The 16,468-nt window shown below is 43.4% G+C and overlaps 1 protein-coding gene across 1 annotated transcript in view; it reads right to left on the reverse strand.

Moving 5' to 3' along the window:
- Nucleotides 1-1,942: 1,942 nt before the first annotated feature.
- The window catches only part of arhgap15 (Rho GTPase activating protein 15), a 130,522-nt gene continuing 115,996 nt past the window's right edge, over nucleotides 1,943-16,468 (reverse strand). Inside the window, exon 13 of the mRNA XM_084085259.1 lies at nucleotides 1,943-2,249. Coding sequence (XP_083941385.1) covers nucleotides 2,066-2,249 — 184 coding nt within the window. The 3' untranslated portion in view covers nucleotides 1,943-2,065. The remainder of the gene's footprint in view (nucleotides 2,250-16,468) is intronic.

Raw genomic sequence — 16,468 nt, forward strand, 5'->3', positions numbered from 1 at the left:
TCACCACCCGGAGGACATAAGAGTACATGCAGTGACAATAGGCTCTATGCACAGCCGCCATATTGGAAAGAAATTGGGCCTCTTCCTCATGGGTGTTACCAATGATACTAATGAAGGCTCTGTTCCATTCTGGTCAAACAGAGTCAGGGTGCTGATATTGTGCTCTCTGGAAAAACTCTGCTACACCAGTGGGTCTCAAGGTGTGGTCCAGGTAAATGGGCCCATTACGGATATGTAACTCTGAGAGTGTACAAATGGAACCAAATGGACCCGTAAGGGTCCATTTGGTTCTATTTGAACACTCTTGGAGTTATGGCGGTCCTTCAAATCAAAAGGTTTGAGAACCACTGTGCTCCACTAAATGGAACAGAGCCTTCATTAGAATCATTGGTAACACCTTTGAAGGAAGTAAGGAAGAGGCCCAATTTCTTTCCAATATGGCTGCCGTGTATAGAGCCTATTGTGTTCGTACTGTATGACGCTCGACAAAGCCGAATGCGCCACGGTGGATTCGAACCCACAACCTCCACCGCGGAGGTGGGTATAGGCACTTTACCATGACGATTTTTTTCCCGAGTTTTATTTTCAGATAATGTGTGCAAAAAGTAGTACTTACAGTAGTATCTATAATTCAATGTATTTATATTTTTAGATAGGCGAGTGTGGAGTCACAGGGAACCAGCTAGGAGCGGTATAGACTGGAGACGGGAGTTGGATTCAAACTCGCGGGTCCTCGCAAAAAAACACAAGGAGCATATGGTCACTCAGTCAGTAGCACTGACTGGCAACCCGTTTGTGGTAATATGTTCTGCGTCCTTAATTCTAGCTCTGTTGGCTGTGTGTGTTTTTGAATTAAAAATAAATCCTCTCCAAACTTTGGGCTAATAATCATCCAACTAATTATTTACACAGCCCCCACCCCACCCCCGACAAATAAGCCAATCCAAGTGCAATTTTGGAAGCGTGCACATTTCTTTTCTCTTTTTAAAAAGTTCTTATGTACTTTCTGTATTTTTTCCGTGAGCTTATCTAACTTCTCCTTCCTTTAAATGCAGACATGACTAACTGACAGATTATTTGCCACTTTAACCCTGTTAACCCCGAACATTTGGCCAAAACAGCCGATCTACAAGCTTAGCTATTTTCACCACAAAACACTATCGTACGACAAAGTATGAAAAAATATGGCTTGAGTGGTTAATACATGTACAGTAAGCCTACTTGGGTAAGAGATATTTCAGGCCTTCTCATCTCTGATCTTCAGTCTTTGCAATCCTTCACGTTTTTTGTGAACAAGCACAGGGCGGGGCCACTGCTGAGCCTAATAGGCACAGCAGCCATATTGGAAACAAAGTGGGCCTCTTTCTTACTTCCTTCACATGTCTTACCAATGAAACTAATGAAGGCTCTGTTCCATTCTGGTCAGAATGTTCCACACTGGTGTTGACTCAGTGCATGTTGGCTCGCTGGAAACACACCAGTGGGTCTCAAAGTACGGTCCAGGGACCCTCGTGCAAGGGTCCATTTGGTTCCATTTGTACACTCTCAGGAGTTATGGGGGTCCTTGGAATTAGAGACGTTTGAGAACCACTAAATGGAACAGAGCCTTCATTAGTATCATTGGTAACACCTGTGAGGGAACTAAGGCAGAGGCCACATTTCTTTCCAATAGGCTCTATTCACAGCAGCCATATTATGAAGACATTCACAGGTGTTACCAATGATACTAATGAAGGCTCTGTTCCATTTAGTCTAGCACAGTGGTTTCCACGACCCCCATACCTCTGAGAGTGTACAAATGGAACCAAATGGACCCTTACGGGTCCATTTGGTTCCATTTGTACACTCTCAGAGTTACACACCTGTAAGGGGCCATTTTGGAAGCCCATGAGGGTCCCTGGACCCCAACTCTAGACCCACTGGTGTTTCCAGTGAGCCAACATGCACAATATCAGCACCCTGACTCCGTTTGACCAGAATGGAACAGAGCCTTCATTAGTATCATTGGTAACACCTGTGAATGTCTTCATAATATGGCTGCAGTGCACAGAGCCTATTCTGGCTTTTACTTGTCCAGGCCGAAGACCTCTCGTCTGTTGATGAGTATTAGCTCCACTATCTGGTTCTGGTAGACCATGTTGACCGCCATGTTGGCGCAGTCGGGGATCTCGGGCCACATCAGCGTGGGGCCGAACACGATGCTCAGGCCCTGGCTGGACATCAGGTTCTTCCTCGAGCAGGACAGGACTCTTTGACAAAGAGAAGAAAATAACGATAATGTTATTATTACGCAAAATGAATGAATTGTGAAAAATCTAATGGTGGATTTTTGGGATTCACGTGGGAACGGCATGGCTCGTAATGTTGATCACGGACTTAACCCCTTAAACCCCAGCGTCGGTATTGTGGGGGAAAGCTTTCGCTGAAAATAATAGATCGACAAGTTCACAACGCGACGCAACGCTTGTCGATCTGCTATTTTCAGCGAAAGCTTTCCCCACAATAACAGAAAACAAAAAATACACTAGTATTGAGCCCTGATGGACTCTGGCGGTTACCCACGGGTCTCCAGATCAATGGAGGGATTTTGTCACGGTCAACCCTATGTGGCATCAGGGAGTCTTGTCAGATTAGTAAGATAAGTCATTATTGTTGTTATACAGTTGCAAACTTAATGCTAACCCAACTTTAAAGGTTTGGGGGTAGAGTATATGTCATTGTGGTTCAATAATGCCCCGGCCAGGTCATACCAAAGACTATAAACATGAGACCAATGCCTCCCTCCCTGCTTGGCACTCAGCATCAACGGTTGGGTTGAGGGCAGTGGTGTAAAGTAACTACTGTAAGTACAATTACTCAAGTGCTGTACTTAAGTACAATTTTGAGGTATTTTTTCACTTTACTGGAGTATTTCCAGTTCTCAGTACTGTCACTTCTACTCCACTGCATCTCAGAGACTCAGATATAAATTATTACATTATAAAAACCACTTTACCTATTTTATACCTAGGCTAATTGAAAATAGCCGATCTACAAGCTCACAACGCGCCGTGATGCGACGCGTTGTGAGCTTGTAGATCTGCTATTTTCACACAATTTAGTACTTTTACTTTTGGTACTTTAAGTACATTTTGATACCAATACCTTTGTACTTTTATTCAAGTAAAAATGTTATTCCGGACTTTTACTTGTAACAGAGCACTTCTACATTGCAGTATTGATACTTTTACTTAAGTAAAACATTTGAGTACTTTTTCCACCACTGATTGAGGGTAAAGTCCGTGCGACATAGCAGCGCCATGTCCAGGGGGGTGTACTGCCTTAGAGGTCTTTGCCCTTTTGGCGAGACAAACGCCTCTTTGATCATCCCAATGTCTCCTGCTACACACCACGCACATCTATTATTCCTGCCCGATTCGTCAGCACACAGACCTTTTTTTTCCTGTATTTTTTTTCCCCTTAAACGGCCCCTGTCGAAATGGTATCTCGTTTCAATACTGGCAACACTGGTATATCATTTTGTGAACCCAGCTTTAGGTACTAAAGATCCAGCCCAGGTTGGGAGCCACAACCCAAACCACTCCAGTTCCCCACACCACACATTCAGCAGGAGTGGTGTGTGTACGTGCGTGTGCGTGTGTGTGTGTGTGTGTGTGTGTGTGTGTGCGTGTGTGCGCGCGTGTGTGTGTGTGTGTGTGTGTGTGTGTGTGTGTGTGTGTGTGTGTGTGTGTGTGTGTGTGCGTGTGCGTGTGTGCGTGTGTGTGTGTGTGTGCGTGTTACTATACTCGTGAGGACCAAACGTCCCCACAAGTATAGTAGAATATGAGAAATGGATGTTGTGAGGGCCATTTTCTTGGTCCTCACATGACAAATTGTTATTTTATGGTTGAAAAAAGATTTTTAGAGATACGTTTACCATTAGAAAAAGATTCAGGCTGGGGTTAGGTTCAGGATTAGACCTTTAGAGGTTAGGTTTAGGGAGTTGGGGTTAGATTTTAACCTATTTTATACGTAGTTGTGTGGCGATGTCAAACACCGAAAAATAGCCGATCTACAAGCTCACAACGTGTCGCGCTGCGACACGTTGTGAGCTTGTAGATCTGCTATTTTCCGGCTTTAGACTTGCGGTTAAAAATGTCCCCAAAAAAATCATAAATCAATCATATAATCGGCTTCCTAAAATGTTGATGTCCTCACAATTATAGTAATACAAACGTGTGTGTGTGTGTGTGTGTGTGTGTGTGTGTGTGTGCGTGTGCGTGCGTGCGTGTGTGTGTGCGTGTGCGTGCGTGTGTGTATGTGCGTGTGTGCCTGTGCGTGTGTGCGCGTGCATGTATGTGCGTGTGTGTGTGTGCGATACAGAACATCCATCGACTCAATTGGGGGGAAAGTTCTAAAAGTAATGTGGATCGAGGTTTTAGCGCCGGGAGCCTGGAAAGGCAAGGGAAACCAGCAAAGGCTTGGCTCGGCGTGGACAACTTAACATCCGCGCACCGACTTGTACGAGAGAGAGAGAAACTACACATTCTGCGGTCGGGAGCACAGCCGGCCCGTGAAAGGTAGCAAACTAACTGTACACTGCGTTTAACCCCAGCTTGGGGTTAAACGCAGTAATTCTTCGAGAAGGTGTTCCATTAAAAAAAAAGGCTAGAGCTTAACCACTTTAATTAACCCATGGCGTACCTATTTTGGGCATGTCATTATAAGTGAGGAGTTTATATTGGCAACAATTCTCAACAACAGCCTATGTTTACAGACGCACAACGTTGAGAGTTTTGTAGACTATTTTTGAACATATCCGCCTGTTGATGGATTATGTATTTCTTTATAATTTAAGTTCAATTTTGAGGTATTTGCACTTCACTTGAGTATTTCCAATTCTTTCACTTTTACTCCACTACATGACAATATTGTACTTTTACTCCACTACAATTATTTGAAAACTTTAGTTACTACTTAGATTTGAGATTTTGATTATTATTACAAGACACACATTAACCACTTCAACCCTATATACATTTCGGCCATTTTAAAATAGCGACGCATTGTGAGCTTGTAGATCTGCTATTTTCAAAAGATGTTTATGAATTTGAGAACTTGAAATGAGACAATCTACACAATGAGTACTTTCTACTTTTGGTACTTGAAGTACATATTGATACCAATACCTTTGTACTTTTACTCAGGTACATTTTGAATTCCGGACGTTTACTTGTAACGGAGCATTTCTACATTGCAGCATTGATACTTTTACTTAAAAGTAAAAACATTTTGAGTACTTGTTCCACCACTGTTATAAGTGTGGGGTGGGGGGGGGGGGGGTGTGGAAGCAGATGGAAGCAGGGAGTTATGTGAGGACTCTGTAACTAACGGCAGGGTCTGCACTGTGTCTAACTCGGGGAGGAGTGGAGGAGGAAGTGATGGAGGAAGCAGAGGCTAACCCATTAAGACCGGGAACGCGTCTGTGTCATTTTGAGATTTCTTTGGGCTATTCAAAAAATAGCAGATCTACAAGCTCATAGTGCGGCACCGAGTGCCGCGCTATGAGCTTGTATATCTGCTATTTAAAAAAAAAAAAAATTAAGTGTGCGCAAATCTTTGAATATGTAATAGACCTTTTAGATCGATTCTACAAAACGATCTTCTAAAATCCTAACAGTTTTCTGAAACACTTAAGGTAGCTATAAATATCAGCGGTTCTCAAACTCTTTCATGTCAAGGACCCCCAAAATGATATGTATTTGGCCGTCGGACCCCCATCTCAAAAATATAGTTTGTTCCAGAGACCCCACAGAAGCAAAAAAACGTTGTTACAAATGTTCGCTTAAAAATATATATATAAAGTGGTTAAAATCTAAAACTAGAAGATGTGCTCCTCGGAGCACAGGTCTCCGCCAGTACTGTTCCTGATTAATCCTGTCTTAAGTGTTACTTGATTAATCCTGTCTTAAGTGTTACTTGATTAATCCTGTCTTAAGTGTTACTCTGCCATTTCTCAGCCATTTCGTGATTACTCCTGTCTTACCTCACTTTGAAAGAGACACAGACTCTTTCAAAGTGACACATCTATTTATAGGCCGCTGATACGTCATGCGTCTCACTAGCCAATCAGAGCACACTCTTTCAACGTATTGTCACGTGAGGCTTGACCAATGTTAGCTTGGCCGAGGGGGGGGGACGGAAAGTGAAAACATAGTCTCCTGGCGGAGACAACAATGACTTTCCGAAGATGCTTTCCCCGGTCTTGGTGGGCTAAGCAGGCAGTCCAAGGCAAAGGCAAAGTAACAAGAGGAGAGAGTTTCTGCATTCTCCCCACGCTGAGGCTTGGCTGATGGTCAGAGAGCAGGCCAGGCTGGGCTTGGGGGGGGGTGGTGGTGTGGGGGGGAGAGGAGAAGCCCTATCTCCACGGAGGGAGGCAGCCCACAGGCTTCTGGGCCCGTTATGGAGTGAGGCCTGGAACAGGATGGAAGGACTGTGGCTGAGGGCCCTTCTCCAAGCTGTCAGTGGGCTCTTGACGGAGCGTTCTGAGGTGGGATTCGGGTCCCTCTTTTGCCCAAAAACGGATCCCTGCACACACACGCACACGCACACACGCACACACGCACACACACACACACACACACACACACACGCGCGCGTACGTGCGGGGCCCCTCTCTCTCGGCTAGCATAATTGCATCCAAAAGGTATTGTCAGACTGCCAGAGCCGTGTTCGTTCTTCGTCTCTCCTCCAACCAAACCAACCACCACCGCTGCTCTGGCAGTCTGAAGCATTGGTATTTCTGGGAGAGCACCGAGTGATGTTATCTATGGCTTCTACGTGTCATACAACACAAAGGCAGGGGGGGTCGAGGAAAAAAAAAATAAAAGAAAGTAATACGGGCCCTGTAAAATCTCCCAAGTTCCCTAAACTGTTATTTAGATGCAACACACATGTATGTGTGCTATTGAAGGATGGTTTGTGACACTTCAATTGTTCTCCCCCCACCCCCCCACCCCCCTGTATACAATACGTGCTTTATGCTGAAGGATTATTTCAAGCCGCATTAGCTTACAGGACAATGTACACCAAAAAGTATAGCAGGAAACACTCCATATGATGCTATACTGTATTTCCTGTCCTAATAAGGTCGAGATCAGGATGTACGGTAATGGCTATAACCACTTAAACCCTTGTTTTACGACAAATAGCAAAAAATAGGCAATCTACAAGTTCACAACACGCCGCAACGCATGCTCGGACATTAATGCAAATCTGCTATTTTCCCTATTTTTTTTTATGGAAAGAAATTGAACAATTTCGAAGAATGTTGAATGATGTTGTTTTTCTGTGTTTTTTTGTAAATTTGCCCCCAAAATATGGACGGCAGGTTAATTGCATGTGCAATCGGTTAATTGCATGTGATGGCCAACATCTTGCCCTGCCATATGTCATTAGAATATGGCCCGTGTACGTGCGTGCCATGCATATTCCTTAACCTCATTAGCAAGGGAACAAAAGCCCCTGATGATCATCCGCGCTGACACAGTCATTATGAATAATTATCCTCATCTCACTTTTTGAGCTAAGAAATGAAATTTTCCTTGAAATATGCCTTTAATCTGCCCCGCCGACGTCAAAACGGGGGATCTCGCGCAAGAAGTAATAACGCAGCAACACACACTTACAGTGGGCTAATGGTGTATGGAAGTCAATCGGTGATGAAGGACCACTACCGGATCGGCCGAGTCGAGAGCGGTAACGCATTGCGTTATTGTTTGCTGTAATGGTATTTTCATTCCGTCATTAGGCCATGAAATATGCATGTGCCGCACGGTGCCCGCCAAAGCTGGAAATAATGGCTGATTTATATTTCGGTCGGAGTGCCGGTGTAGCGCGGGCGAAAATAGCCGATCTACAAGCTCGGAACGCGGCGCTTCGCACCGCGTTCCGAGCTTGTCGATCGGCTATTTTCAGGTGCGTGGCACCGGTGTGGCGACTCTGCATAAATCAGCCGTTAACCCATTAAGACGTGGAACAGTGTCATTTTTAGATTTGATCTAAAAAGCATTCAAAAATAGCAGATATACAAGCTCATAGCACGGCACCGAGTGCCGCGCTACGAGCTTGTAGATCTGCTATTTTTGAAAAATCGTGAAAATGTGTGCAAATCTTTGAATATATATATTTTTAAAGCGAACATTTTTAACTCAAATCTTTGCTTCTGGGGGGTCCGTGGAACAAAATATTTTGATGGGGGTCCGCGGCCAAATACATATCATTTTGGGGGTCCTTGACATGAAAAAGATTGAGCACCACTGATATAGAAACATATATGTTTCAGAATACTGTTGAGATTTAGGAGACATGTAGAATCGGCTTCAGGTCTCAATGGGTTAAAGATGCATGAACGCTGAATAATTGGTAGAAATGGTTCTGTGGGGGGGGGGGGGGGGAGTTGTAATTGTATCCAGATTTTTTTTTTAGGGAGCTCGGTTTCCAGGTGGGTGTTGGTTAAATTACAGGATGTCGATTCACTGCCACCCCCCAATTATCAGTGCTGCTTAAAAAGCATAATTACAGAGTTTTATTATCACAATACAGTCTCCTTAAACACATGCTCTGCTGCAGTCAGCTGCTCCCTGTTGATTTTTTTTGTTTTTTTTTAAGTGTTTACGACTAGGATGTCAGACACCAGAAATTAAATTAAACCCCCCCCCAAAAAAATAAAATATGTTTCTGGAAAATCAATAAATCTGTCTTGGGTTTATCCAGGAGATGTCAAGGTACACACACAGCACTCTAAGCAGCAGCAGTAGTATATAGGAGACAGACAGCAACAGAGCTCTCCCCAGGCCCAGGGGCTGCCAGAGCTCTGAAGCAGGCAGCTTGGAATGAGATGTGTGTGTGTGTGTGTGTGTGTGTGTGTGTGTGTGTGTGCGTGCGTGCGTGCGTGTGTGCGTGTGTGTGTGTGTGTGTGTGTGTGCGCGCGTGTGTGTGTGTGTGTGTGTGTGTGTAGGGGAGAGGGGAGGTGGTGGTGGGTTCAACATTTTTGCATCCTTGTATCATTTATATTCAAAGTTGTAGTTTGGGCATTTTGAATGGCATTTCTCTTATACGGATTCGTCCATGCGTTTACCTTTCCTGCTCGCTAATTCTGACATCATTTATTATCATGGCCCCCCCCCCATTTAAAGTATGATTTTAAAGTCATGTAAGGTGGCGATAAATGATCTCCTGTACGTTGCGTTCGATTGCAGGGTAATTTGTTTCAAGGTGTGAGGCACCATAGTGTAGTGAGTGGTGGGAAAAATACTCAAATGTTTTACTTCAGTAAAAGTATCGATACCGCAATGTAGACGTGCTCTGTTACAAGTAAAAGTCTGGAATTCAAAATGTCCTTGAAGTACAAAAGTATTGGTAGCAAAATGTACTTGAAGTACCAAAAGTAAAAGTACTAAAATGTTTGAAAATAGCAGATCTACAAGCTGACAACGCGTCGCATCGCGACGCGTTGTCAGCTTGTAGATCTGCTATTTTCAAATAGCCTAGGTATAAAATAGGACTAAAAGTGCTTAATGTATGTTTTATGATGTAATAATTTATATCTGCAAAGTAACTAGTAACTAAAGTTTTCAAATAATTGTAATGGGAGTAAAAGTACAATATTTGCCTCTGAGATGTAGTGGAGTAGAAGTAAAAATATAGACAATTGGAAATACTCCAGTAAAGTAAAAGTACAGTACCTCAAAATTGTACTTAAGTACAATACTTGAGTAAATGTACGCGTTACTTTACACCACTGTAAGTAATGTAAACCAAAAAAAAAGTAATAACAGCAGATATTATAAAAAAAAATAACGCACACACCTAAGCACACCTATACCCAATCCCCACAACGACCCATCTGCATGTCTGCATTCAATTTGATATTATTCACATGTCTGTTCTATCACTGAGCTCCCTAATCCAGTCTATCAGCAGTTCACTTAACATTTAACCACTTAAACACATTTAAACTGGGAAAGTGTCTGGGTAAGTTCTTGATTTTAACCACTTTAACCATTATTTTATACTTTGGCTATTCAAAAATAGCAGATATACAAGCTCACAGCGTGTCACTTCGTGCCGCGCTGTGAGCTTTATATATCTGCTATTTTGTTTTTAGGAAAAAGTGTGCAAATCTTAGAATATTATATCAAAAGGGACATTTTTAACTAAAATCTTTGCATCTGGGGTTCCCAGAAGCTAGGTATTTGAGATGGGGGGCCAAATACATATATATTTTGGGGGTCTTTGACATGAAAAAGTTTTGAGCACCACTGATACGTCTCTCAGAAAACTCAGGCCTTAATGAGTTAAACCTCTATTCTTTGTAAAACAGGCTTGAGTTGCAACTGTGTGAACAGCAAATGTTTTTTTTTTACTTCCTAGGGCTTAAGTGGTTAAGTAATTTGTCTCAAATTGAACCAGCAGATGTATATTATACTGTCTCATTATATGACCTCATAATACATTTCTAGAATGCATCTTTCAGTTTGTGCATAATACAGTTTGTAAATATCATGCACAATTTGAAATGAGAAGCTCCTGGGAAAAATCTGCGGAAAGTTATTAATACCTATTGTGCATTATGCATACAAATGCTTAATGCACCAGTGGTGGAAAAAGTCCTAACAAATGTTTTACTTAAGTAAAAGTATCAATACTGCAATGTAGAAGTGCTCTGTTACAAGTAAAAGTCTGGTGTTCAAAAGTTACTTGAGTAAAAGTACAAAAGTATTGGTATCAAAATGTACTTAAAGTACCGAAAGTAAAAGTGCTGAAATGTTTTAAAATAGCAGATCTACAAGCTCACAACGCGTCGTGATGCGACGCGTTGTGAGCTTGTAGATCGGCTATTTTCAAATAGGCTATGTATAAAATAAGGCTAAAGTGGTTAATGTATGTTTTATAATGTAATAATTTACATCTGCAAAGTAACAACTAAAGTTTTCAAATAATTGTAGTGGAGCAAAAGTACAATATTTGCCTCTGAGATGTAGTGGAGTAGAAGTAAAAGTACTGACGATTGGAAATACTTCAGTAAAGTAAAAGTACCTCAAAATTGCACTTAAGTGCAGTACTTAAATAAATGTACTTAGTTACTTTACACCACTGCAATTCACATACTATACACACAACATGCACACACTATATAGTTATTATTTATTATAGTTGTATTTAACAAACACTCTCTTAACTAAACTGGAAAGCACTTTTTTTTCCATGTTTAAAAAAACTAATCTTAAAAAGCGAGCATGTTCCACCATGGAGCCCCGGATAAATTCCTCGTTCTTCTCTAACAAATGTCCTCAATTACACGAGCAGATAATGAAAAACAATAACAGGTGACGATCATTAATTCACTGTCAGTAAGTATGGAGAGTCGTAATTAAAATTCCTTTCATGGTAATTCTCGCTGATGTTTCCTTGGATGCAGACCCATGTTGGGAAATGTGTCTGACAAACGAGACGAGCTGAAAGTTTACAAAACTGTGTAGCTGCAACATCCAACAGATGTGCCTCTCTCTATCGCTGCAGAGAGACCAGCAATTAACTCAATGCTTTTTGTAAAAAAAAACTAAAAAAAAAACGTGCAGTTTCCAATTAGCTGGGATTCTCTGTATGAGAGAGAGAGAGAGAGAGAGAGAGAGAGAGAGAGAGAGAGAGAGAGAGAGAGAGAGAGAGAGAGAGAGAGAGAGAGAGAGAGAGAGAGAGAGAGAGAGAGAGAGAGAGAGAGCGAGAGAGGCAGGGACGTCACAGGCTCTCAGAAGGTGGGGGGGATGGACTTTCGGTGGACTATCACTATATGCCCCTTATTTTACACTTTGGCTATTCAAAAATAGCAGATATACAAGCTCATAGCGCGGCACCGAGTGCCGCGCTATGAGCTTGTATATTTTTGAAAAATCGTGAAAAACATTTGTAACTGTCAAATGTAAACAAATTTTGTATTTTCAAAATTTTGCGTTTTTTGGGGCAGATTTTGTTAGTTTTTTTTTCGTGTTTTTGGTTACTTTATTTCGGTTTTAGGGTTAGGGTTAGGTTATTTAATTCTTATTTTCGCATGATTTTACCGATTTATTATCAATAACATTTTTTTTTCATTTTTTTTTTTCAAAAAGTGGGGGGTATGAAATCACGGATCTGTGAGAGTGAGGGTGTCGCGTCGTACGCACAGTGAATGGCCGTGACACCCCCTGGAGAGAGGGGCCATTTGCGTGTCCTTCACACTCTGGGTGAGAGTTGGTTGGCAGCCCCCCTGACTCTCAAACTGCCCACTGGCACTCATGGTTGACCAAAACTTTCTGTAATTTCAAGAACCCCCCTATAACTCTGAGAGAGTTACAGACCCGCAGGGGTCCAATTTGGAGCCCTCCCCCCCCTCAATGAACCCTGAGGGTCTCCTCGACCCTCACTTTGAGAATCACAGGTTTAAAACACTTAGAGTCCTATGTTATATTTTGTCATACGATGGTGCCTTTTTTTTTTGTTGGCCTATAATCAGTGGTGAAAAAAGTACTCAATTGCTTTACTTGAGTAAACGTATGAATACTGCAATGTAGAAATACTACTATTTTCAAATGGCCAACATTTATATGGGGTTGAAGTGGTTATGTGTATGTTTTGTAATAATAATCAAAATCTTAAAGTAACTAGTAACTAAAGTTTTCAAATTAATGTAGTGGAGTAAAAGTACAATTTTTGGATCCGAGATGTAGTGGAGTAGAATTGGAAATTGGAAATAAATACCTCAAAATTGGACTTAACTACAGTACTTAAGTAAATGTACTTAGTTACTTTCCATACACTGCCTGTAATGACAAAAGTAATGTCCAAAATAGGCATGCCAGGTTAAATCGAGTAGTTAAATAGTTAAATGTGGCAGAATGCTGAGAGAAGAGTTTTGTTTTCCAAAAAGTGACAGTGTACAGTATGTTGACAGTGTGTGTATGCAGAACAAGTTTGCCACGCACGCACGCACGCACGCACGCACGCACGCACGCACGCACGCACGCACGCACGCGCACACACACACACACACACACACACACACACACACACACACACACACACACACACACACACACACACACACACACACACACACACACACACACACACACACACGTGTTTACACAGTACATATATATATATATATGGTGAGTTTCTGTGACTAAGTGTTTCTGGGTGTGTCCCCGCGAGTGCAGCGTAAGTGAAACCCGATTAGAATGTGTACACGCTATAATTTCCCATTTATGTCTGCAATTAACCTCAGCCCCGTGCCTGTACACAGTACATCACTGCCTCCATGGCTGTCCTGGCATCAGCATTTTAACTTAATTAGAACAGTACAATGATCTAAGGGTCTGGATTGCCATGCCTAATGGCTCACTAATGATCTCAAGTAAGAAGACTCAATTATTAAAGTAATTCTACTGTATATTCACAGGAGGAATACATCACCTAAGCTCTCTCTCTCTCTCTCTCTCTCTCTTTCTCTCTGGCTAATTCTCTGGCTCTGTGGTGATCGACTGGGAGTTGGTGTTAATACACCAGCTGCTGATTCTCCTTCCTTCGTCTATAGCGTTTGCTCCTCCACCACCACCTCCTCCCTTTCATTCCCCTCCACATCTCACTCCTCTTCACCCCCCCATCCCACCCCTCCCCCCCCCATCTACTTCCTTTCTGTCCAGCCTTTATTGTCCTTTGACTTCCCGCGATCGACCTGTTCGTGCCGCGCTAGCTAGCTAGCCTGGGGGACAGACGCAACGCAACGCAAACCCCTCCTAACTTTTCTCCTCCTCGGTGTGTGTTGCGCCATGCAGGCTGTGGAGGGAGGGGAAAAGGAGGAGCAGAGAGATGCCCTGTGCGTGCGTGCCGTGCCGTGTGCCCTCACGGTGCCGTGCACACTGGCCTAGTGTCCGTCCGTCCGTCCGTCCGGGGGCGTGCCCGGGAGGTGACCGCGGGCCTCCGTTGATATGAACCGACGAACCATTGATAGCCTCTCTCTCTCCACTGAGGAGCTGACGTGCGCAAACGCCAAGATGCCAATGCTAATTAACCCTTTAAGACCTGGGACGCGTCTGTGTCGCATTTTTATACTTTACAGATTTTAGACTTTGGCTATTCAAAAATAGCAGATCTACAAGCTCATAGCGCGGCACCGAGTGCCGCGCTATGAGCTTGTAGATCTGCTATTTTTGAAAAATCGTTATTTTTTTTTGCAAATCTTGAGATTTGAGTTAGAAAAGCGAACATTTGTAACTCAAATCTTTGCTTCTGGGATTCAACAGTTTTTTGAAAAAACTTATGTCGCCATAATATCAGTGGTTCTTTTTTCCATGTCAAGGACCCCCAAAATGACGTGTATTTGGCCACGGACCCCCATCTAAAAATATATGTTCCAGGGACCCCCAAAAGCAAAGATTCAAGTAAAACATTTTCTCTTTAAAATAATATATATTAAAAGATTTGCACACATTTTCACGATTTTTCAAAAATAGCAGATATACAAGCTCATAGCGCGGCACTCGGTGCCGCGCTATGAGCTTGTAGATCTGCTATTTTTGAATAGCCAAAGTGTAAAATAATGCTTTTTAGCTCAAATCAAAAAGTGACCCAGATGCTTCTTCAGGGCTTAAAGGGTTAATTAGCATCTCATTTTCCATGAGCACGGGGGGTGGGGGGGCATGACAGGAAATGGGAGCTGGACCATGATGGCGTCCTCTCCCCCCCCCCCCCATACCCTCCACACCCCCCCCCCCCCCACACCCACTCCTCAGCCTGGAAGGCTCGCGCTAATTGGGTCAGGATCATTGCCTTCCTTCAGGATCACAGGACAGATAATAAATTGAGGTGCAGGGGAGGGAGGGGAGGGGAGGGGCTAGGAAGGATGGAAGGAAGGAAGAGTTGCGGGGGTTGAGGGTTGGAGGGGGGGCAACAGAGGGGGGGGGGGTAATGGCTCAAGAGGTTGAAAGTGGACGTGTCGCTGTCACGACGCGTAGGCTACCCCAGAGGGCCTGTACGTCCAACCTGCAGCTATAGAAATAACCCTGTGGTGCTCCGCCTAGGCCACTCCGTCCTTAGTGTAGTGTAGAGCAGTGGTTTTCAACCTTTTCCGCGTCAAGGACCCCCAAATTGACACATATTAGCCCACGGACCCCCATTTGAAAAGATATGCCAGGGACTCAACCATTTTGATTTCTTGGGGGTCTTAATCTACACTGAATCATCATCATCACTGTTCATTTAACTCTGAGAGTGTACAAATGGAACCAAATGGACCCGTTAGGGTCCATTTGGTTCCATTTGTACACTCTCAGAGTTACAGACACTTATATGGGTCAATTTGGTTCCTAACTAATAATTTGGCTGGGGACCCCCTGGAACCCCCTCAAGGACCACTGGTGGTCCCCGGACCACTGGTTGAAAACCACTGGTGTAGAGGACCTTCCTGGAACCTCAAGGACCCCAGGGGGTCCCCCCCGGACCCCCAATTTTTTTAGAACCAGTGGTCAATATCAACATTTGGCTCACGAAACGTTGATGGAGGACGCCATACAGGCCCCTCCCCCCGTAAGAGGAAAAAAAAATGATACTAATAAGGATGTAATCCATTCTGCTCTGGTGACCCGCTGCTCTGAACGCTGCTCGCCGTTCGGGGGGGGGGGGCACGCCCCGACGTGGGAAGGTCGCTCCCTCCGTCGGGGTGTTGTTTTCCACCGTTCTCTTAACCCCTTAAGACCTGAGGCCGATTCTAAAACATGTTTTCTAAGTTTTTTGAAAAAATATATAAAACTTTTTTTTTCACGATTTTTCAAAAAATCACACCCTGTGTGAAGGAAGCGGTGCCTTTGATGAGTTTATTTAATTGGGCTATATATGAACTAGAGAAACAATGTTAAATCCCTGTAAATTCATTGCAAGGCTGGCCTCCTGGTGGCGCTATAACAGGGCAATGTGAAAAGGGGCGCAATTCTTCCTGGGCCTAGTGGGAATATGCGTGGAAAGTTTCACGGAAATTGCACACTGCGTTCATGTGGTTTCTATGTGTTGCTTCTCGTGCTCATCCGGACGGACGGACGGACGGACATAAAACACAGACACGGTCAAATGTAGAGCGGCTGGCACCGCTAAAAATAGCAGATATACAAGCTCATAGCGCGGCACTCGGTGCCGCACTATGAGCTTGTATATCTGCTATTTTTGAATAGCCAAACAAATCTAAAATGACAGAGACGCGTCCCCGGTAACGGGTTAAGGTCAGCAGAGGAGGAGGAGTGGAGACAGAAAACAGAGCACCGGGGTTTTGGATATTTTTTAAAAAACCTCTTGTGGTAAATGGCAACCATGAACGGCAGTGACAAAACACCCACAAAAAGAAAGGGGAAAAAGAAATAGAACGGCTAAGTGAAGGTATACACTTCAGACGAATCTGGTTTCC

This window comes from Gymnoscopelus microlampas (genome assembly GCF_963454915.1).
Source record: "Gymnoscopelus microlampas genome assembly, chromosome: 17".
NCBI classification, from domain to species: Eukaryota; Metazoa; Chordata; class Actinopteri; order Myctophiformes; family Myctophidae; genus Gymnoscopelus; species Gymnoscopelus microlampas.